At 44.6% G+C, this 20988-nt stretch overlaps 5 protein-coding genes across 20 annotated transcripts in view; 1 reads left to right on the top strand and 4 right to left on the bottom strand.

Moving 5' to 3' along the window:
* Nucleotides 1-1403, bottom strand: part of LOC118511653 (Kv channel-interacting protein 4-like) — a 64066-nt gene extending 62663 nt beyond the window's left edge. For 2 of the 8 annotated variants that reach the window (XM_036054991.1, XM_036054992.1), the window contains exon 1: nucleotides 1211-1403. The gene's annotated coding sequence lies outside the window, so the exon portion shown is untranslated. The other 6 variants (XM_036054995.1, XM_036054996.1, XM_036054993.1 and 3 more) reach the window with 6 other exon arrangements.
* A 1245-nt stretch (nucleotides 1404-2648) lies between these two features.
* On the bottom strand, nucleotides 2649-5504 carry LOC118511650 (ATPase family AAA domain-containing protein 1-like). The gene is made up of 3 exons (XM_036054985.1): nucleotides 5102-5504; nucleotides 4461-4699; nucleotides 2649-4388 (listed from the first exon to the last, which is right to left on the bottom strand). Exons 1-3 carry the CDS (start codon nucleotides 5266-5268, stop codon nucleotides 3613-3615), a joined length of 1182 nt encoding a protein of 393 aa, XP_035910878.1. The 5' UTR covers nucleotides 5269-5504; the 3' UTR covers nucleotides 2649-3612.
* Nucleotides 5505-6077: 573 nt separating this feature from the next.
* LOC118511641 (CTP synthase) lies at nucleotides 6078-10451 on the top strand. 3 transcript variants are annotated; one of them, XM_036054962.1, is made up of 7 exons: nucleotides 6078-6464; nucleotides 6667-6920; nucleotides 7246-7416; nucleotides 7488-8244; nucleotides 8306-8462; nucleotides 8683-8821; nucleotides 8903-10451. In XM_036054962.1, exons 2-7 carry the CDS (start codon nucleotides 6755-6757, stop codon nucleotides 9412-9414), a joined length of 1902 nt encoding a protein of 633 aa, XP_035910855.1. In that variant the 5' UTR covers nucleotides 6078-6464; nucleotides 6667-6754; the 3' UTR covers nucleotides 9415-10451. The 3 variants fall into 3 exon arrangements, with proteins under 3 accessions (XP_035910855.1, XP_035910857.1, XP_035910856.1); XM_036054964.1 differs by having other exon boundaries at nucleotides 6078-6457; XM_036054963.1 differs by having other exon boundaries at nucleotides 6078-6379.
* Nucleotides 10452-12526: 2075 nt separating this feature from the next.
* Nucleotides 12527-16440, bottom strand: LOC118511655 (glyceraldehyde-3-phosphate dehydrogenase 2). The gene is made up of 2 exons (XM_036055001.1): nucleotides 16252-16440; nucleotides 12527-14379 (listed from the first exon to the last, which is right to left on the bottom strand). Exon 2 carries the CDS (start codon nucleotides 14328-14330, stop codon nucleotides 13332-13334), a length of 999 nt encoding a protein of 332 aa, XP_035910894.1. The 5' UTR covers nucleotides 14331-14379; nucleotides 16252-16440; the 3' UTR covers nucleotides 12527-13331.
* Nucleotides 16441-19813: 3373 nt separating this feature from the next.
* LOC118511645 (6-phosphofructo-2-kinase/fructose-2,6-bisphosphatase-like) overlaps nucleotides 19814-20988 on the bottom strand; it is a 66574-nt gene continuing 65399 nt past the window's right edge. For all 7 annotated transcript variants that reach the window (XM_036054972.1, XM_036054974.1, XM_036054978.1 and 4 more), the window contains one exon: nucleotides 19814-20929. In XM_036054972.1, coding sequence (XP_035910865.1) covers nucleotides 20834-20929 — 96 coding nt within the window. In that variant the 3' untranslated portion in view covers nucleotides 19814-20833. The remainder of the gene's footprint in view (nucleotides 20930-20988) is intronic.

The raw sequence follows: 20988 nt of genomic DNA on the forward strand, positions 1-20988 counted from the left end.
TTGGCCGCCCGTGGGGTTTGAGCGTGAACCTCGCCATTTCTGTCAGCAGCAGGCGACAGGCTAGACTGCATACAAAATGCGACAAAAGTGCGCCTACTGGGGCCAGTGCTTTCGACGTCAAAGAAAGTTTAGATAAAAGAAAACCAACTAAACTAACCCTATTTCCTTTTCTATTTCTTAACGAAAAGAAATAAGATTAGTTAGTACCCCCTTTGTCAGCTGTAAGGCACTCAACCAAAAGGTCACGCCACTACCTACAGCAAATTAAGTCATTACTTGTGCATCCTCTGTTAATTGAATTCTCCAGGAAAAATCCAGCCACCACACAGAACATGGAACTCGGTAAGACCAGGAACAACGCACCGGATAACCGTTTGTTCCTGTGGTAAGTTATAAGTTTATTTTAATTAACCTTCCTTCCGCTGGTGTCTGGCCAAACAGCAAGACGGAGCAGACTGAGTGGGCAGGATAATGACTGTGCGCGAGTGCGGTCGGCAAAGGATAGGATGGCATTCCACGACAGTCAACGGTGTGGTAAAAATGCGTCACCTACAGGCAAGCGTCCTGTCGATGAGCTCGCCCTGTCAACGGCAGCATCCACTACTAGCCATCATCTTTCAGTGACTCGCGTGACCTGTTAAAGCGCCACGTAAGATTTCCACAGCGAAGAGAGAGAGAGGGAGAGAGAAACCAAAGCGAAAATTGGAACAAAACACTGTCCAAACCTTACTAAAAAAAACACCCGTCAAACCTTATTAGTCGTCTCTCGGTTGATGAGGAATTCAAGGATTTAAGAAGAAAAAATATAACTGCAACACTCACAAAAACCGATCCACGCACACACACACACACTCACACACCGTTTTATTTGTTACTCTGTTGGGGCCAATAGACGGATTATACGTAGTACGGATGGTGTACACGCGTATCCTTGCTACTGCCACACACAATCTCACTTTCTTTTGTACCCAAAATACAAACACACACTCACACATACACACAGCTGTGACCTGGTCCACGTTTTTTGACAGCAATCTCCACTGCTGGGGAGCTACTGCGAACAGGAAAATGGCGCGCACATTGGTACGCGCGTACCACACACACACACACACTCACTCACGCTCTTGGCGCAGTTTGGCTCTACGTAAATGATACAATTTATGATACAATGCTATGCTGGGGGAACAGCGTGTCACACACAATAGCTTACCTCACTTCACCACTATATTATGAGCCACGCTTGTGTTCTCTTCCTCCAAATGGCTTTCGTGTTTCGGCTTATTGCCCACTCTTTACCCACTTTAACGCCTCTGCGTGTACCAAAACATACTCACGCAAACGGTGAACTATGGCTAGCGGGTTGTTACCGCACGGTTGCGCTGCTGAACGCGTTCTACCGACCGACCGTGGGCTCGATGTGCGATTCGCCAAAGGACCTTTTCCATCCCCATGCGTTCGTGTGACATTCGTGAAGCTTTCGTCGTCGTGAAGCTTTCCATTCGGCGAGAGAGAGAGAGAGCAGAGAGTTTTTGTCCTAGGACAACTGGACGCGGCACATGTGACAGCGTGAGAGCCGTGGTTTGACCTCTACCAAGTTTGGTTGCCTTTGCCTTTCTCTCAGCTTTTTTTTGGTGAAGGGAAAGTTTTTTTTGTTTACTCTCTTATTTCGTATAAATTTTAGAAAAAAAGTGTATTAAAGGAAGAAGAAGCTTTAAATGCAATAAAATACGATTTTTGCACTAAAGCATGCTCCGATGGAGGCGCATGGTGCCGCACTAAGGATGCACTAGAAATGCGTTAATTTCACGTTGACCTAAACCAGGGATCCTCAAACGTTTCGGTGCGACGGCCGGCACTGACTTTGAAAGCTTAATTGAGCGCCAATATGTAATAGTTTTAAAAGGTGGTTTGTATTTCTTCCTTTCACGGGCTTCGAAAGTCAGGCTGCCCAAGGCAAGGCTTCGAAATCGGCCCCATTTTTTAAAGGGAAATCTCATCCAGATTTTTATGATTCACCAGGACGATCAAGGCGATACTTTTTCGTTTGTTTTCAGCTCAATTCGTAGTTATGTCATCACAACGAAAGCGTGACCGTTAGAGCAGTCGATGCCACCCGAAAGTAACGTGCGTGCGATCACAACACAGTAGTGAATGTTAGCATTTCTGACTAATTAATTTGCTTTCCATTAAGCATTGATGTAGCTGCTAATTTAGACGAAGAAAATATTGGAAAACTATCTGGGTCGTTGTTTCTTGTTGGAGGATTCGAACTTGGATAGCCAGCGGACAAGAGAAATGTGTAATAAAGACACTGAAGACATAACAATATTATCATACCGATATTGAAGAATAAAAAAAACTAAAGATATAAAAAATACAATTATTTAAAGTTAATGTATCATTAAAAAGTGTATATATGAGGTGTAGTAATTTTAAAGTGCAGTCTCAAACAACAGCTAAAAATATTATACTTTCTTTAATATGTTGCCCCCTGATTTTAGTACTTTTTATCGTTTTTCAATAGGTTTTTTTTTTCTCGAAAACACATTTTATTAAAATAGTATAAGTCACTCAGAATACATTTTTTGAACCTTATACGATAAAGCTAATATGTCACCAAAAGCGAAGAAAATGGACACACAACTAAATTAAGTTCAAATTAATTTTTTATTCAGCTTTTTTTAAATATTGTACTCCTTTCTACACGCCATCACGCCTTAAACTGAACGTATCTACAATTGGTTCGTTCCTCCAATTACAACTTACCGGTAACCTACGGTTTAAGATGCCACCAAACGGAATCGCCGATCGCCCGATCGAGATAAAGGACGAAGCGAGAAAAAAAATAAAACTCACACACACACACACACAAACATGCTCACACACTCTCGCGTTTGCTCTTTCAGTTACTGAAAAACGCCGGGCTATAAAAACAAAACGATAAAACAACGCTTGTTATCATCCTCCTAAACAGCTCGTGTGGCATTCCCTTCAAGCACGTAAACTACGTAAACGCATCCTACTACTTCTTACTGGTGAAGCGATTTTGGTGCAGCGTACTATATCTAAAGTTCTATCCCATTCTACTATGTGCTACGGCTCTTGTATTTCATCATATACTAATGCGTTTTTGCATCGTTACAGTCAATAATGCGTGAACAACAATCGTAAATTCAACATTTCCTATTAAGGATAAATACAAGATAAAGTGACACAACTCACACACACACACGAACGCGCGCTGCCATTCGTCATCATTTTTTTTTTTTTTGCACCGAATCACTTATCGCGCTTAAAAGTGGTACACCTCACATTAACTGTACTGGAAATAGCCACAGAGGACACATCGGCCAAACTTTCTGCCCCGCTTATTCGACAATCATCTCACATCCACGATAACAACTGAGAATTTAGTATTTAGGCGTACTGAAGCGGTCATAGGTATCGGAACACCCGGAAAAGATCACTGGGAAGCTATTAACTGTGCTTATCTACTGCTGGTAGAACCCCCTCATTCCTGTCCCCATTTTTCCCCGCTCGTGCCCTATCATGCTGCGCATCTGGGATTAGCTTAATCTATCTCCGATCCCGCTCGTTCTCTAAAGTCACACTTTAATCCAAATCGATCCGAGCGTCATTCAACACTCCGGTCGTATACTTGGAGTGCTTCATACTACGCAATGACTCCACCAAGTCCTCCATCGTAATGGAAGGCGTTCCGAACTCTAGTCCACCATTCTGTGACACCCCGTTGCATCCGTTCGGCAGCGAACTACCGCCACCGTGCATTCGTTCTTCCTGTGCCTTGTTTGCCGCCGCACGTACCGCACTCATAATTTCCTTGTTTTTCATCACCTTGCGCACACGGTGCACCGAAGCATTGCGACAGATCTCTTTCAGGTCCGAACCGGAGTATCCGGCGGTCATGCGCGCCAGCTGTGGGTAGTCCACCTCCGGTGCAACCTTTTCGTGCTGCAAGATTAGTCGCAAAATTTTCTGCCTCTGTTCCTCGCTCGGTAGACCGATGTGGAATTGGGCCGGCATACGGCGCAGGATGGCTTTGTCGAGATCTTGGGGCCGGTTGGTCGCACCCATCACGATGATCGTGGAGTCGGACTCGGTGTTCAGCCCGTCCCAAAGCATCATGAACTGCGTTTTCATCATGGCTGTCGCTTCGTGATCGGACGAGTTTCTGGCACGCAGGAACGAATCGATCTCGTCGATGAAGATGATGCACGGTTGAATTTTAACGGCCAGTGTAAACACGGCCGAGGCAAGCTTCTGCGACTCGCCGTACCACTTGTCCGTCAGCATGGCAACATCGAGATTGATAAAGCGCATACCGGCCTCCTTTGCCGTTGCCTTGGCAATCAGCGTTTTACCGCAACCTGCAATCAATGGTTTCAAGTGATTTTCAATTTTCAAGTTAAGAATAGCCCTTACGGCGTTGCCATGCTTACCAGGTGGTCCGTAAAGTAGCACGCCTTTTGGAGGCTGGTAGAGAGCCGATCCGGCAAACATGTCCCGGTGGCACACCGGAAACACGAGACTTTCCTTAATTTCTTGGCACACATCGTCCAGCCCGGCAATGCTGTCCCAGCTTTCCGTAATGTTCTCCGGCACTACTAGATGCGATGCAATGACCATCTCATACTCGTTCAAGTTCTGTAGTGCAGATTTTTTCATCGTCGGACTCAACCTAAAATTATGTAAACAATCATTTGTTACACCATGCGCGCTCTGTGGGTAAATTAAATCGTTAAACTAAAATACAATAATATGTTAATGTATGCATGCCTAGCACATGTCAAAAAATGTGGTAAGCGCCGCAGTCGTCTGCAAACGTGAACCTTGACTGCACTCTGCTCTTCACCCCCCAAACGGGTTATATAACGGCGCAAGGCTGCGCCAAATCCAACCATTCAACCCATGTAAAAATAGCCTTCCCGATTGTCAGGATTTCGCCAAGCACTTCATTCATGCGGACAATGGTCACCATTCGGTTGCAGACGGCGCCACAACGCCAGAAGCGCCGTGTCGTCGGTACAAAGGCAACCATGCCGTACGGAGTCCTGTCCCCGGCGGACTTTGTACCACTTACTTCCTCAAAATCTCCTCCGCATGTTCGATGGCTTTCTTTTTGCTCTTGTTGGACGGGTCCAGGTTGCGGATCAACCATTTGGCCGAGTAGTACGTGACGATTGATAGCAGCGAGATACGCAGCGCAACCTGTATCACTTCGTTGCGTGTTAAATTCACTCCGGACATTGTGGATCGGTATGTGTTGCGTAGTGCGGCTACCAAAGGATGGCTGGTATTGTTCCCCGTGTCTCGTAGTGTTTGCACGGTCGTGCGCCCGATCTCGAAGAATTAACAGCAGAAGCAAATGGCGGAAAAGCGAGATTTTCCTTTCGATTTCTGTCTGCTGCGATTTTTTCCTTCCACACCTGATTATTTTTACTGTGTTTCTCGTGTGTGTTGTCTCGTGCAAGAATTCTTTGTTGCTGTCAAAAAAGCATGAACCTGAGGATTGGGTTAGAGCGCTGGGTTCAGTACTTGCGGGTATCATAATGCAGAGTCTCCACTGGCCTTGTATGATGAAACGATTTTGAATAAACAGTGAGCAAATTTACCACAAACTTAACCTGTTTCATGCCTGTTAAACGTGATACGGGCTTCAAAAAATAATAATTGATGCATATCAGATAGATTCTATATTATCTACGTATCTTTTGCATTTCGTTGCACAACATAAATTTACACCCAAAATGTGTTGTACCGTGTACACGCTCCTTCATCGTGTTTGTTTTCGCACACACAAATGCGCGCCAACACGTGCCAGCTGTCAAGAAGGATTCTGAATGTGAGGATGGGAGCAAATTCACTGTCGAATCGTGTTAAAATCAAACAACTTCAAGATTCTCAATCAATTTCGTGAGTATTTCGTGCAAATGAAATCCGATTGTACACTGTTTGAGACCCGGAAAAACCATATAAACAAAAATCAACGGAACCTTATCAGCTGTTTGGGCCATCCCTACCCACACGCACACACGTGCACACTGCGATTTTGAAGACAGTCCGTTTGACAGTTCGCAAGAGAAACGAAACCCTCAAGCCGCGTGTTTGCTCCGAAATTCCGTCGCAAATAAATTTTCCGCAGCAAAACGTGAAGAAAAGTGGCAATTTCCCCGCAATTGGCATCCTTTGCCAGCTGGCATCCGTGTGTATGTGAAAAAACGTGTCGAAATATCATCCAACTCACGTAAAAGGCGCATTGGACCGGTTTGCCCGGGGCAAGCACATTTTTCGCTGCAGCGGTACCTGCACTTCCTTCTGGCGCTGCGAAATCCTACCCGGCAAGGAGGAGAGAAAGAAGGTAACATAGAAGAAGACGAGCTACGCAACACTGTTCTTTGTTTACAAACAATTAACTGAGCTAAAATAAACAAATCCGGTGTGTGGTAGGTAAACTTTTGCAAGACGCTAACGCGTGCAATACTTGAGCCCATCGAGACAGCGAGCAAACTATTGCGGTGAAGGCCTTTTGATAAAGTTTCACGGCGGAACTAGTGCGGTTTAACGAAGCACGCAATAGTCTGATAGTTTTGCCGCAAGAGGATACGTGCCGTACCAAGTGCTCTAATTCTTGCTCACTCATTCTAGTTCACCAATCATCCATTGTCACAATTGCCGGCCGGACCCTAGAAGTGAATTGAGACGCTAATTAGCGACAACAACAACAGCTGAAAACATGAAGTACATCCTCGTCACGGGTGGTGTGATCAGCGGTGTTGGCAAAGGTGTTATCGCCAGCTCGTTCGGAACATTGCTCAACGCCTGCGGCATTCCCATCACGTCGATCAAGATTGATCCTTACATCAATATCGACGCTGGAACATTTTCACCCTACGAACACGGTAAGAAAGCGCTAAAAAAAAAAGAGGAAAACTGTTATCAACCTAGGACAGCCTCGAAGAAAGAAAAGAATCCTTTGTACACACATCACACGGGACTGTTTATTTTTAAACCTCAAGCTGAACTTGACCGTGGCGGTAACATTTACTGTCCGATTCTGTGTTGCACCCAGTGTTAGGAAACGGTCGGCCAAAACACAGGTAAACACAGGGTAAAGGGATTGAAATGTTGCGGTGGAACGTTTTTTTTTTTGCAGTCGTGACGTAAAATGTGTATTACTTTATGCCTTGCGTAGTATTAATGTAATCCTTTCATTGGTTTTTAAAGGCGAAGTGTTTGTTCTGGACGATGGCAGCGAGGTGGATTTGGATCTGGGAAACTACGAGCGATTTTTGGACGTAGTTTTACACAAGGACAACAACATTACCACCGGCAAGGTGTACAAAATGGTGATCGATAAGGAGCGCGTTGGAGATTATCTTGGAAAAACCGTTCAAGGTAAGCCCGTAATCGAATGTACATTGCTGAACGTGGTTTTACATTCATATCTGTTTTCTCTTTTTCGTTAGTGGTACCCCACATCACGGACGCCATCCAGGAATGGGTCGAACGGGTGGCAGTAACGCCGGTAAAGGATAACGTTGTGCCGGAAGTGTGCATTATCGAGCTGGGCGGAACGATCGGTGACATCGAGGGAATGCCGTTCGTAGAAGCCTTCCGCCAGTTTCAGTTCCGCGTGAAGAAGGAAAATTTTTGCGTCGCCCACACGTCACTCGTCCCGCTGCCCCGGGCTACGGGCGAACCGAAAACCAAGCCAACGCAGGCCAGCGTACGTGAGCTGCGCGGTTTCGGGCTGAGCCCGGACATGATTGTGTGCCGGTCGGAGAATCCGATCGGTGATGAGGTGAAGGACAAGATCAGCAACTTTTGTCACGTGGCACCGAACCAGGTGATCTGCATACACGATCTGTCCTCGATCTATCACGTGCCACTGCTGATGGAACAGGCGGGTGTGATCGACATCCTAAAGGAGCGTCTGCATCTGAACCTGCCCACACCGAGACCGGCCAATTTTATGCAATCTTGGCGCGATCTAGCGGAGCGGGTTGACAATGTGTACAAGAAGGTGAACATAGCGCTCGTCGGCAAGTACACCCGGCTGCAGGATTCGTATGCGTCCGTGATCAAATCGCTGCTGCACGCATCGATTGCGGTCGGGTACAAGCTGAACCTAACGTTTATCGATTCGTCCAATCTGGAGCGTGAAACGAAAATGGAAAATCCAAACCACTACTACGACGCGTGGCACGATTTGACCAATAGCCAGTAAGTAGCCGGCTCGCTTAAAATGTAATTGATGGATTAGAAAATAGTTTTCCCCTTTCAGTGGTATTATAGTGCCCGGTGGGTTCGGTTCGCGAGGCATTGAAGGAAAAATTCGTGCCTGTCAGTGGGCCCGTGAAAATGGCAAACCAATGCTCGGCATCTGTCTCGGATTGCAGGCCGCCGTCATTGAGTTTGCGCGTAATGTTTTGGGACTAGCGGTGAGTGAAAACTCTTGTGCTTTACATGTAAAATTATCCGTATCGTAAGAGCAAACAGTTTAGCTTACCTGAAACTTAACAGAAGAATCAGGAAAAGATTAAAGATTGCTGAATGGATCAAATATCCAATACTCCTCTAGACAAGATAGAACAAGACTTGGCCACAATTGGCCTTCATTGCACACTATTTACGAAGGGACTATTTTTTTGTTCATTTTAGGAAGCAAATTCAACGGAATGTGATGAAAAAACGCCCCATCCGCTGGTAATCGATATGCCCGAACATCATACGGGCATACTGGGTGGAACCATGCGGCTCGGAAAGCGTACCACCATCTTCCGGGGTGACAGCAAAATACGTTAGTATTGCCACCCACTTTCCCATCCCCCATTACAACAGCCACACATTGCTAAACGCCTTTCCTACACCCTCCCACCAGGCCAGCTGTACAACTACAAGGACCAGATTGACGAGCGTCATCGGCATCGGTACGAGGTGAATCCTAAGTATGTGGCGCAGCTGGAACAAAACGGTATGCGGTTCGTTGGTACGGATGCGGAACAGGAGCGCATGGAAGTGATGGAGCTCACGAACCACATCTACTACGTGGCCACCCAGTTCCATCCGGAGTATCTGTCGCGTCCGCTCAAACCTTCGCCGCCATTCCTGGGACTGATTTTGGCCTCGGTAGGCAAACTCGAGTCCTATCTCGCTGACGGACAGAAACTGTTTCAAAAGCAGCGCAACCTTAACCTAACGTTGGCACGCGAAACCTCCAACGAAAACGATCTCCAGCAAATCCGAGAGCGTGCCAACGGGGTAAAGAACGAGCCGACGAATGCTGTGCAGCCCGTCGTTGGTCCTTCCAAGAGTACAGCGCAAGTGAACGGTACCGGACCGTCGACGCCGGTCCGGGAGAATGGAGTGCATGAAAATGGCGGAATGGATTAAATAAGGGCGGGTAAGTGTAGTATGGTTTTGCTCTTGCTTAAATAGTTTGTAAGTTTGCAAAAGTCGGAGTTATTGGAGTGGAATGTCTGGAACGAACTGGCAACTGAGGTGGGTTAAAAGTGTGTGAAAAGACTCAACTTCAGGTGGGAACACAGAGCGTTCGCCAACGCTAACGAACATATATTCAGCAAGAAATCTAATTTCTATCGTTACATTGAAGTTTAACTCAATTCTATATAAAAAGAACCTGAAAATTGTGTAAACAGTTAAAAAGGATTTGAATTAAGCGATTTGCTTTAATTTTTACTTGAAATATTCTTTATACTTCACATTATTTACAATTAAAAGCACAGATATAACACCTGCAAACGCTGAAAAGTTAGAGAGAAAGTCGAAGAATAAAAAAGACAGATAGGAAGATGTAAAGTAAACTAGTGGAAACCCTTCATGATAGAATTGATCATCGACTTGAGAGATTGGTGGTGTACAGAAAATATTAAAAATCTCCAAATACACAGGTCTTGCAAGTACAATGATCGTCACAACAAAAACTTTTTTCCCAATTGATCAACGTTTTAAAATGTTAATAGAACAGAAGAAGTAATGTGCTATCAAGTTATAGGCCGGCTTTGAGCTCCCATAGCTAGGATGAAACAAATTGTGTAAACGTTAATGATATGATAAAACATAATCATTTCTGACCTTTCTTCCGATTGATCTAAAATCTATTGAGCTCTAAATGTGCTAAAATAAAAACTCCAAATGCCATCATTATTAATTCGTATGGTACGCTGGAAACGTATAAAAAGAGAGAGAGAGAGACACAGCTAAAGTGAAGCAGCAATCGATGAATTCGGTAAAAGTAAAATAAAATCTGCCTTTTCTTAAACAACTGTGAATGTGGTTAAAAAATAATAAACGACGCTAAATAGATTATTGTACGAATAAAAAAGGATAAACCATTCTTACTAGACCAGAGCTTTCGATTGATTTTGCTTGTGAAAATAGTTTAATAAATTTAGTTTGTTCAGTTGCTATAAGTAGAGATGGTTTGCTACTTGCCTTGCTCTTGCGGTGAGCCGTGAGAAATTAGAGTTAAAGTTGTATTTAACAAACTTTTTATATCGATTATATCACTTACAAATGCCCATCCTTCACTTCGCTTGGCTCATGGATAGAAGATGGGAATATATTTTAAGTGCTTAAGTCGCAACCGACACTTACGATAATTTTGGTCACAAATTTTGAGAAGGACCTGCTTGAACTAACCCTAAGTTCTTACCATGCATTTGTTCAACTACGGTATCGGTCCACACTGAAAAGGTCTTGACTAGTGATGGGTCATACGATACATTTTACTGATCGATCCGGAATCGAGCTCGGCTCTCGGGTACAACGAGTTCGGGTCGACTCCGAACTCCGAGCCGTACTTCCGGGTCGAACTCGCACATTCTTTGCTAAATTTACGGGTCGACCCGGGACTCTTTGGAACTATTTGAAAGGGAAAGTACCGTTGGACGACCTGGTGGTTCGGAGCACATACATTAATGTAACGCTTCTGACCCGTTCCAAAAAATGAAAATTACCTGTATACCTGTATAGACGATTTTTTTTCGTGCAGCACTGTGGCCTGTCATTTTTTTTTTGCACAGTGGGATTTTTGTATGGTCATAACATTGTGTATTGTTCCCTTATACTGTTACTGGACAGCGAGTAGAGCATGACAATATACATTGTAAGAAGTGATTTGAAATGTTGATATTTTTTCCTCCTTTTTTGAATATCTATGCCCGTTAACAAGTATCCATCGAACCAATGTTCCGTTACAGTCCAGGAACACCGTGTATGTTGTAAGCCAGATTGGTCACTCCTAGCGTGACCAAAAATTAGTACGTAGCTCCTGTAAGCCCATATAAATGGTCATGATAGAGGGAGGGATATTTAATCGAATAATAAGCAATATTTCATTCGACTTTATTCAACCATTTTTAACCACAGTGATAGCACACTGTGAAGCTTTCGCAACGTGTACTGCGGATTGCATACATTCAGGCATAAATCCTACAGTGCCAAACAAGTTTTGTCAGGAAGGGGCCTTCTCGAGTCTTTTACCCAAATTTATTCTTGTTCCTGGATAGAGTTTAAAAAATTGTGATATAATTTTTGGACAAATCTTAACTTTTTAAATTTTTTTGAATATTTAATAAAAATCGACTTAACATTTTGAAAATAAAAATTTCACTGGCGACGACCAGTTACTTGTACTGGTAACGAAAATGCTGATCGTTACTACTTCCTGGCCCACTGTACCCTCATAAGCCCCTAAAGCTTAATGGTATTTCTTGACCAAATGATTAAAAAAATAAAAATAAAACAAGTATTTGGCTTTGCTTCCCGAGCGTAAAATCCTGGCGGATTTTCGGATTCATCTTTTAAAATTTCACAAAACATCCCGCTAAAATGCATATCATCTAAAGCCCACATACAGGTCCAAAGTAACCAGGTTTTCGTTACCGGTACTTTTTTTTGCAATCCAGGTACCGGTTCGTTACTTATTTTTTTGGTACTTTTCCCATCACTAGTTAGAACTAGGAATACGATCCTAACGATTCCGGATTGCTAACGGATGGCTTCGACCCGGTAAGTTCGGGTCGACCTGCCCATCACTAGTCTTGACTATTGAATACTGTACAATGGGAAGGACTGGACATCACGCCTGTAAAAACAACAGCAATAGCACTCAACGAATCATCCCTAAGCACAATATTAATGAACTTCATTACCCTTCAAATATTACACCTTTGCTTCAGTAAGAAACATCCAGTTCTTCGTGAGAACCGATATAGAGTCCAACGAGTTGAATGGCACTTGGTTACGATATTATGCTCGAAATGTGAGCCATGGTCCTCACCCTAAATGTGCTGAGTTGATTCTTATGCATCAGGGATATAAATGACCTTGAAGGAAGGACATCGTTTGGGCCAATCGTGGTGATCTTCTACAGTAGATCTAATTTAGGGCCGTGTACCATCCAAATGAAATGGCTGCGATGGTTTCCCCTTATAATCACATCGATTCCCGAAAGGAAATAAAACTCAGTACTTCTGGGGCATGTGGTTGTTCTAGTAACGCTTTAGCAGTTAAATTTATTGTTTTTTTCTTTTATATCATTAATCCTTACCAACTAAACAGAACATTGGGATTTCTGCGCATGTGTGTGTGTGTGTCTGTCTGTAATGTGTTTCTTGTGTCTCATGTATTTGTGTATGTGTGGGGGGCTGTGTGTAGTTAATTTTGTCGATTATTACATGCAACAAATATGTATAACGACGAGACGATCTTCACTCGTTTTCATTATGACGACGGTTCGGACCTACGGACTATAATAATTTACGCTTAGCGGAGATAGATCTAGGTGTGTGGTTTTGAGGTGTTTGCCGCTCCATTGGCTCCATTCTGCACCGGCAAGCCGTTCCGTCGTACCCCGTTCCGCTTCCAACCGGTGGAAGTAGAACGATGGAACGAACGCGACTGGTCCAGTGAATGTATGCAAATAGTGGCAAAAGAGGACGAGGTGTAGAGCGCGATGTACGATGATGTTTGACTAATAATGCTCGGCAGGAATCTCGCGATGCGCGATGACACGAACAAGCAGCAGCATTCCAGCAACCCCGCACGAGTTGATCCTTTGCGCTATCTAAGAACGATATGGCAGCAAGGATTACTTGAGGGTGTGAAAAGCTGTCGTAATTCGATCGTCCGCGATCGTCATCCTTCCGAGTCATGCATGCGCTTCCTCCTCTGCCTCCTGCTGTTCCTCCTCCCTCATCCACTCAGCGCTATGTATTACAGCACGCAGCAGTTGTTTCCTCTCGCCCCACGCCCAAGCTCACCACCTACAGCAGCACCGAGGGCATTTAATCCTTGGTCTGCATGTACTTGATCAGATCGACGACACGGTTCGAGTAGCCGTACTCGTTGTCATACCAGGAGATCAGCTTGACGAACGTGTCGCTCAGCTGGATTCCGGCCTTGGCGTCGAAGATCGACGAGTGGCAGTCACCGACGAAGTCGGTCGATACGACCTCCTCCTCCGTGTAGTCCAGGATGCCCTTCATCGGTCCGTTGGCGGCCTCCTTCACCTTAGCCTTGATCTGGTCGTAGGTGGCCGGCTTGGACAGGCGCACCGTCAGATCGACGACCGAAACGTTCGGGGTCGGGACACGGAACGCCATACCGGTCAGCTTGCCGTTCAGCGCCGGGATGACCTTGCCGACGGCCTTAGCGGCGCCGGTAGCGGCCGGAATGATGTTCTGGGCGGCACCGCGACCATCGCGCCACAGCTTGCCGGACGGTCCGTCCACAGTCTTCTGGGTGGCAGTGGTGGCATGCACCGTCGTCATCAGACCCTCCAGGATGCCGAAGTTATCGTTGATGACCTTGGCGAGCGGGGCCAGACAGTTGGTGGTGCAGGAAGCGTTCGACACGACCTTCATCGACGGCTCGTACGCGTCCAGGTTGACGCCCACGACGAACATCGGTGCGTCGGCGGACGGGGCCGAGATGATGACCTTCTTCGCGCCACCCTCCAGATGGGCCGAAGCCTTGTCGGTCGTGGTGAACACACCGGTCGACTCGACGACGTACTCGGCACCGGCCTTACCCCACGGGATCGCCTTCGGGTCACGCTCCTGGAAGACGGCAATCTTCTGACCGTTCACGACCAGCATACCGTCCTGGGCGGACACTTCGCCCTTGAAGCGACCGTGCGTCGAGTCGTACTTGAACAGGTACACCATGTAGTCGACACCGATGAACGGATCGTTGATCGCCACCACCTGGGCGCCCTTGGCAATGGAGGCGCGCAGCACCAGACGACCGATACGGCCAAATCCGTTAATTCCAATCTTCGACATGTTGCCTTGGTTAAGTTGGTTAGACTTTTATTCACGAACGAACGACGAACTGTGGGCGAGAAAGGAAAGGTGGCACAAAACGTTAGAAACAAAATTCTAATATTGCGGGTGCAAGTGTTGGAGTTGTGTTTGTGGGGTCATTGGTCTAATTCTCCTTCTTCTATGGCTCTCCACAACCTTGCAATATTGTGGCTTATCTAGGAATTACTATTTTCCCTGATGTGCTTTTTATCAAAAGCGAGTCTTGCATACCGGGATTCAATACCGGACCCTGTGCAAGACTTGAGACACTCTCGATACTCTTGTTTATTCCTGCTTGCTTTTCCGCTTGAGACTCTTTTTCGTTTGACTGATATGACACGGGATTGATTCTATTTGTGCCCAGTACTCTAATATTGCAATAAACACAGGACAGAAGATCATTTGTGTGACCACCATCGTACTACGATTACACAACTCGCGGAAAAGGAACTGCTGTCGAGCCACGGAGCTGCCATCCCACGAACTACAGGATAGAATTTAAAAATAGAACCTAGACTGGTTGCCGGTTGCCCCGGTGGGCAGGAAAACACTTTTCCGAATCTAAGCAACCGTGTCGCGATGGATGCTTGCGGGAATATAGATCTATCGAAGTAGTAGGCGACGACATAATAGGTGTGTTCTTGCTGCCGTTCCTATTTTAAAGTATCGTCGATCGTCGAAGGCAGCAAACGTTGTCACACCCTACCAGAATAGAGAAGCCTGCAATTTTCCTTGGACGCCATTTGTGCATGCACGGTGTATGCCACAGAATTACATCATCCCGGCTTAAGGTATTATTCATTCGGTGAGTTATTATTTCATTATAACAATATTCATTCCATCCTTTTATAGGAATCTCCTTCCTGAGGAGCTCCTCCATGTCTGGAAATTTTCCATTCGACAATCGAACAGAAGAAGAAAAAATCTCGCACTCACACACCAACACACATCATCTGAACGTGTATGATCCGCGCGCACGAGAGAAGCCGGTAGAAACAAACCGAACCGACTTCCACGCACACGCGCATCGCATTACATATTCGCACCACTACTACTGAGATGGACGCACTGTCCCCGCTGTGCGCGTCCACCGAGCAGAGAAGGTCGCATAAAGGTCAGATGGCTGAAAATGCTCTTGCACAGCAACGCCTCTTTGCCGGTTTACGGAGATAGTAAGGGGCGCGAGTGGAAAAGAGACTCTTAAAGGGCATTATTATCAATTGATAAGCCAACGTCATCATCATCGTCAACCAAACGGCTTTTCGGTGCTTGGGTACTGTCTACTGAAAAACCCCCCTCAATAAGCCGTGTTGGAGGTTGTGTAATACAATCAATAAACCATCGCACCATGCACCAGAGGTCACACACCAGACCAGAGGTGATGATAATGAAGCTCACGGAAGCAACAAGATGGGGATGATGTGGTGCATCACATCTGCTGTAAGTGAAAGTGTAAGTACTAACAGCGTCATTAATCGATCGCGAACCGGAAGCTTCTTCCTCTTCTTATCAGCATCCAATTTACAAGTGAAGGGACACCTTTATTCACAATTGTTCTCCTCTTCATTCTGTTCAGCACACTAGGAACGCGGAACGTCGGGAGCTGATAAATTGGAAGCATCCAGAAGCTTTTTATCCCACGCAAAATGGGGCAAGCGTCGGCCGAAGCGTCTGCTTGGAAATCATCTATATCACACAGAGGCACATAAGGTAGGAAAAAAAAGACACTATTTTACGCCAATTTCACTTTTCTTCGCCCTTAACAATTATCGATCTAAGGTGGCCTCGTCACACACGCACGCACTTCTTGCTTTCGCTGGGTGTGGGATACGATGATCGGGAAGATTTGCTAAACTTTTACACCGCCCCGCACCCAGTGCCTAGAACCATCTTTACTCACCGTTATGGCCTGATAGTTCCCGGGAAAGGTTGAGGCGCGTGTTCACACGTCGGCTTTTGAAAACTGAGTGTCGTGTCGAGCGTTGAAGCCGCGGAGAGTTGTACGGAAAACAAGGTCCAATCAAGGGCAAACCGCGAGTTCCGTACGTTAAATGCCCGTGCGGCCACACATACGTTTCGGTTCGTTTTTGCATCGGTGGTAGTGTCATCTCGCGTGGTGGTATGCCCTCCCCGAACGCGAATGCCGGTCATGCGCATCTCTTCCCTGCCATGTGCATGTATACGCGGGGCGAGGAGTTTTTTTCTCGCTTGGTTATGTTGTTGTTGGGTCCATACATATACGGTTATGCTAGCGAGGGATACAAACCCCGTTACTCAACGGCGTATCTGTACAACCGGCAAACGCACACAACGAAGAGAGTAAAGTAGTCTTTTTTATCGAATCGATTGTTCTTTCTTTCACCGTACGATGCACTCCGCAATATAGCCAGAAATGTTTTCTGTCTTATTTTCTGTTCGCTTTTGGCAAGCATAATTTTTGGCAACGAATCCGATTGGTTTTGTTTGGGGTCGAATGGGGGTTCAATTTAAAGAGGGAACCCTGCCAGCCAGTTGTTGTACACCTTGCAGCTGCATGACCGTTCCGCTGCAGTTTACAAACAAAAGCACATAGCATGAATGTCTGCATGTGCTTGTTTCATGTGCAGTTTTGATAGGAATAAAAGAAGTCCACCAATGGCTTAAAATAGGAGACTTTCTGTCCTATCGCTGTATGATCGTGAGGTGATTCCAAACATGAAACAACTCATGAACGCGCAATAATCCAGCAAGGTGCCGTCATTCCTTCGCGGCACCATATCTCGTCATGTATGACGTAAATTGTGGACTGAACACTTCATCCACGTTAAAGGTACCCTTTTGAATTTCGTAAATGGATCAAATATTTCATCTATTGGATGTTTATTTCCGTTTCTGCCGAAAACTTTAAATACATACTTTGTTTCCGAGCCTAGTTCACTCAGCACATATAGCCTGAGCCTAGTTCACAAAGCAGTATAGAACTATATCAAACTCCAATTTCACTTAGACCAACTACAATAGGGGATCCAATAGGGGATACAATACAAACCTTCCCAGTAATTAATGATTAATTTGTTTTCTATAAACTCTGCTTGCATCATACTTTTTAAATGAGGATAATCGATCAAAAGTCTCATTACTTTCAGTTTACAGTTGAAAGTTAACAACGACTTTAGCATTTTTCAACGATGTAATACCCAATACAATTTTTGTAATACCCAATACAATTTTAGTTACTTGGAATGATACAAAGATTTCAAACGCTAAGGAACGTGGAAAATTGTTCTGGGTCATGAATGAATCCTAAGATCATGCTCTAGTTATTGTAGCATGACTCTCTCATATGTGAAGAGACATGAAGTATGAGCTAATCTTTTCGACAACAAATAAAATGAATGAATTCCTACATTTATCAATCAAAGGCTGAATTAAATTTGGTTTTAAACTAGCCAATTGGCAACGGTATCGATCTTTTACACGGCACGACAAGCAGGATTGGGGTTCGAATCCTACTTCGCTTGTGTCCCCCCAAGCCCTTCCAATTTGGCTGCGTGGTATAAATAATACTAAAACACCATTACATGACCGAGATGACCTAGCAAGGTCGCTGAACTAACAACATGAAAAGGAGCGTTGTATGGCTAAATCAAAACTGTGCCTGGCGTGCATCTCTTCCACATGCAACTCGTATAAGTCCTTTAAAATGGAATACTTATTATTGAATTTAATGATCATCAAATCAGACATTCCGCGACTAAATTATATACAATCGCGTTCCTAACACTGAATCCTTGATATGAAACAGATGGGTATATCCTTGGCATGTTCGGTGGCCGTGTTTCAAAGAATGCTAATTTTAGAATTAATCATTCATAAGTTATCAATGCACGAGAAGCAATAGAATAACTAATTTTAATTTTTATCCAACCGTTGCTGTGGCTTGAAAACCCCTGACACTCATACACTCTTTTGTGGTTAGCAATGTGGGTGCTGGGATTACCCAGCATAAAATTCGATGCTCTCACACACAGACGTAAAAGAGGGGAAAATGTTTCGCTTGTTCGGAATCCGTCGTTCTCTTTTTTTATACTGCTTCTCTCGGAAAATTGGAAACAGCTCGATTTTTCTTCCTACCAGTAGTAATCGTGGAAAGTGTGTGTTTTCTCCCCGTTTGACATTGGACAAGGGTATTCCCAGATTAAGGAAGTTCTCAAAGTGAAAATGGAACTAACTCCCTCTTGGATGCACTTTTTTATTCTAAAGGCCGAGCCCTTGTTACATACACAAATCTGAAGAATTTGGTCGACTCTTATCAGCTGCTGATGGGCACGGACCGTTTTTTAACTGTCCGCGATAGTAGTAGGGTCCAATTATATTGCGTCTAATAATTTCGGACCCCATTGACAACCAACCCGTCCAAAGATTTCAGCACCTTCAGCAACATTGCTCTCGGTTCCTGCTGATAAGCGGAGGTTCTAATCTCACACTGTTGTTTTCCATTTCATCCCTAAACCCCGGGGGCACGACTGACCTGCCTGTGGGTAGTCTAGCTTGGCTGATAGCTGTGGTACGCCACTTTCAATTTCGTTCCATGTTTCCATGCATCGAGAATGTGTGACCTTCAGCTCACATCTGTTTTTTGGGGAATCCGAACCCCCCAACGCGCCCGCCCTCTTCCCCTCTTTGAAGATCTCCCAGCAAATGTTGTCGACATTTTTGTTGTTGTTGCTTCTGGCAAAAACATCCACCGGCGAATGACCTTTCTGCACCTTAACGGCAAACGCTAGGAGTTGTATTATATGTGCGCAAACTCACGAACTCATGCTTTACTTTCGATTACGATGCTCCGCCGCCGCTTGCGTCACAATTGTGATAATAAATTTAGGTGGGAAAAAAACTGTTTAGCATCAGAAAATAATAAGTGCGTTTCAATGTGACACGGGTGACTCTCGCGCTCGACGTCATTGATGCTTTTGCTTGTAGGAAAATGAGGGAAAACAATTTAATAATAACGCAATGATGATTTTTCAATTCCCAAAGGAATGTGTTTACCAACGGATTTTTTGCTCAATTTACTTAGGATAGTGGCGTCATAGACTATATCGGATAGGATCATAAAGATAAAATCATTCGCATCTTCGAGCTTGTAAATTGTTATGCTTCAGCTATGTTTTCCCAAAACATTCCCAAAACTTTCTTCACGATCAGCACAAAAATAGAAGTTCGATCAACGATTCTGCACACCGTTTTTCCCTATCGACAACAACCGTGCCCACCCCAAAAATCGATGCAATCGAAGGGCCATTGCATTCAGCCGTAGCAGCTCACTTTACATTCTGAAGCTACGTTCCGCAGAATAAATTCCGCATTCACTTTTCTGGGATAGGTTGCGTTCTTTCACCGATCTAATTTTAGTACAAATCATCCCAATCACTTCAAGCTCAAAAACAAAACCCAACACCTTCCAATGAACACCATTTCGGTCCGTTTTTCACTCCACTTTGTTTACTTTATTTTTCCTTTCGTTTTATATGTATATTTAAAACAATAGCTCTTCTTACTTCCTTTTTTTTAAAATAAACTTTTTTTTTTCTACCCATCCTATAGTATCAGTAACATAGTTTATGCCATTTTTGTGTGTGTGATTTGATCAACATTTGTGGGTTCCCTTTTTTGCGTTTCGGATTTGCACCCCTTTTTGTGTCCCTTTGTATCTCATGCCCAGATCTTTCCTCACTTTGCTTTGCAAATTGATCCTGCCAATTGATATTTCATGCGATGTTGCCTTTCCAGTTGATTTCTTGCTGTGTGTGTGGTTTTTTGTGACTTTCTTTTCGTACGCAACGCCTAGAACTCACTCACTTTTCTTAAACCCTACTATAGAAACAATAGAAATGCATTTGTATTATCATTCTGCTGTACCATCATCGACACCCTGCAGCTGATTATCAACCTTTTCGCCTGTCCGTTTGCTTCTGGAGTCATGTGAATAATTTGCCTTTACAACCACGATCGAATTTTATGACCCCCTGCCGTACATTTCCAACCACCACACTCGGGGTTTTCCGCCTTCGAAATCGAATTTTCCAAAAACCCAATACCGTAAGCAGCCTAATGGTTTTTTGGTTTTGCCAATAAAAAATGCATCCCTAAGGCATGTTGTGTGTTGCAGCATGTTACGTTAAATCACCTCTAAACGGTCAATTGCACGTGTGTGCGGGTATCGTTTGTGGTTTCGCTCACTAACAATGTTTTGTACGAACAATTGTGGAAGAACTGTTGAAAGATCCGTGCGATGCGGGCGTTGCCGGTATGGTTGAACTCTGTTTAAAAGCGATTCGTGTTTTGTGTGATTGCACTGACTTGCTACCTATGTTAGGCTCTATCGCCACTTGACAATCGATTAATTGTAAACTATCGTTGCAATCACTACGCGAGCGCTTATCACTCAGTTTCAATGCTTCCGCGAACGAATCTGCTGTGCGAGAGTGCCTTTCTGGCTTTTAGCTGATTGTGGACATTTGTTGAGACAGTGGTGCATCGAAATGTGCCGGCACAGTCGTTAGGGCATCGGCCGTTGTACGGCTAGTGGAGCAGTTCTAGAGAACGGGAGCAAAATATGATTAATTTATAAATATGAGAACAAATCTATTTCTTA

The sequence above is a fragment of the Anopheles stephensi genome, chromosome 3 (genome assembly GCF_013141755.1).
Source record: "Anopheles stephensi strain Indian chromosome 3, UCI_ANSTEP_V1.0, whole genome shotgun sequence".
NCBI lineage: Eukaryota > Metazoa > Arthropoda > Insecta > Diptera > Culicidae > Anopheles > Anopheles stephensi.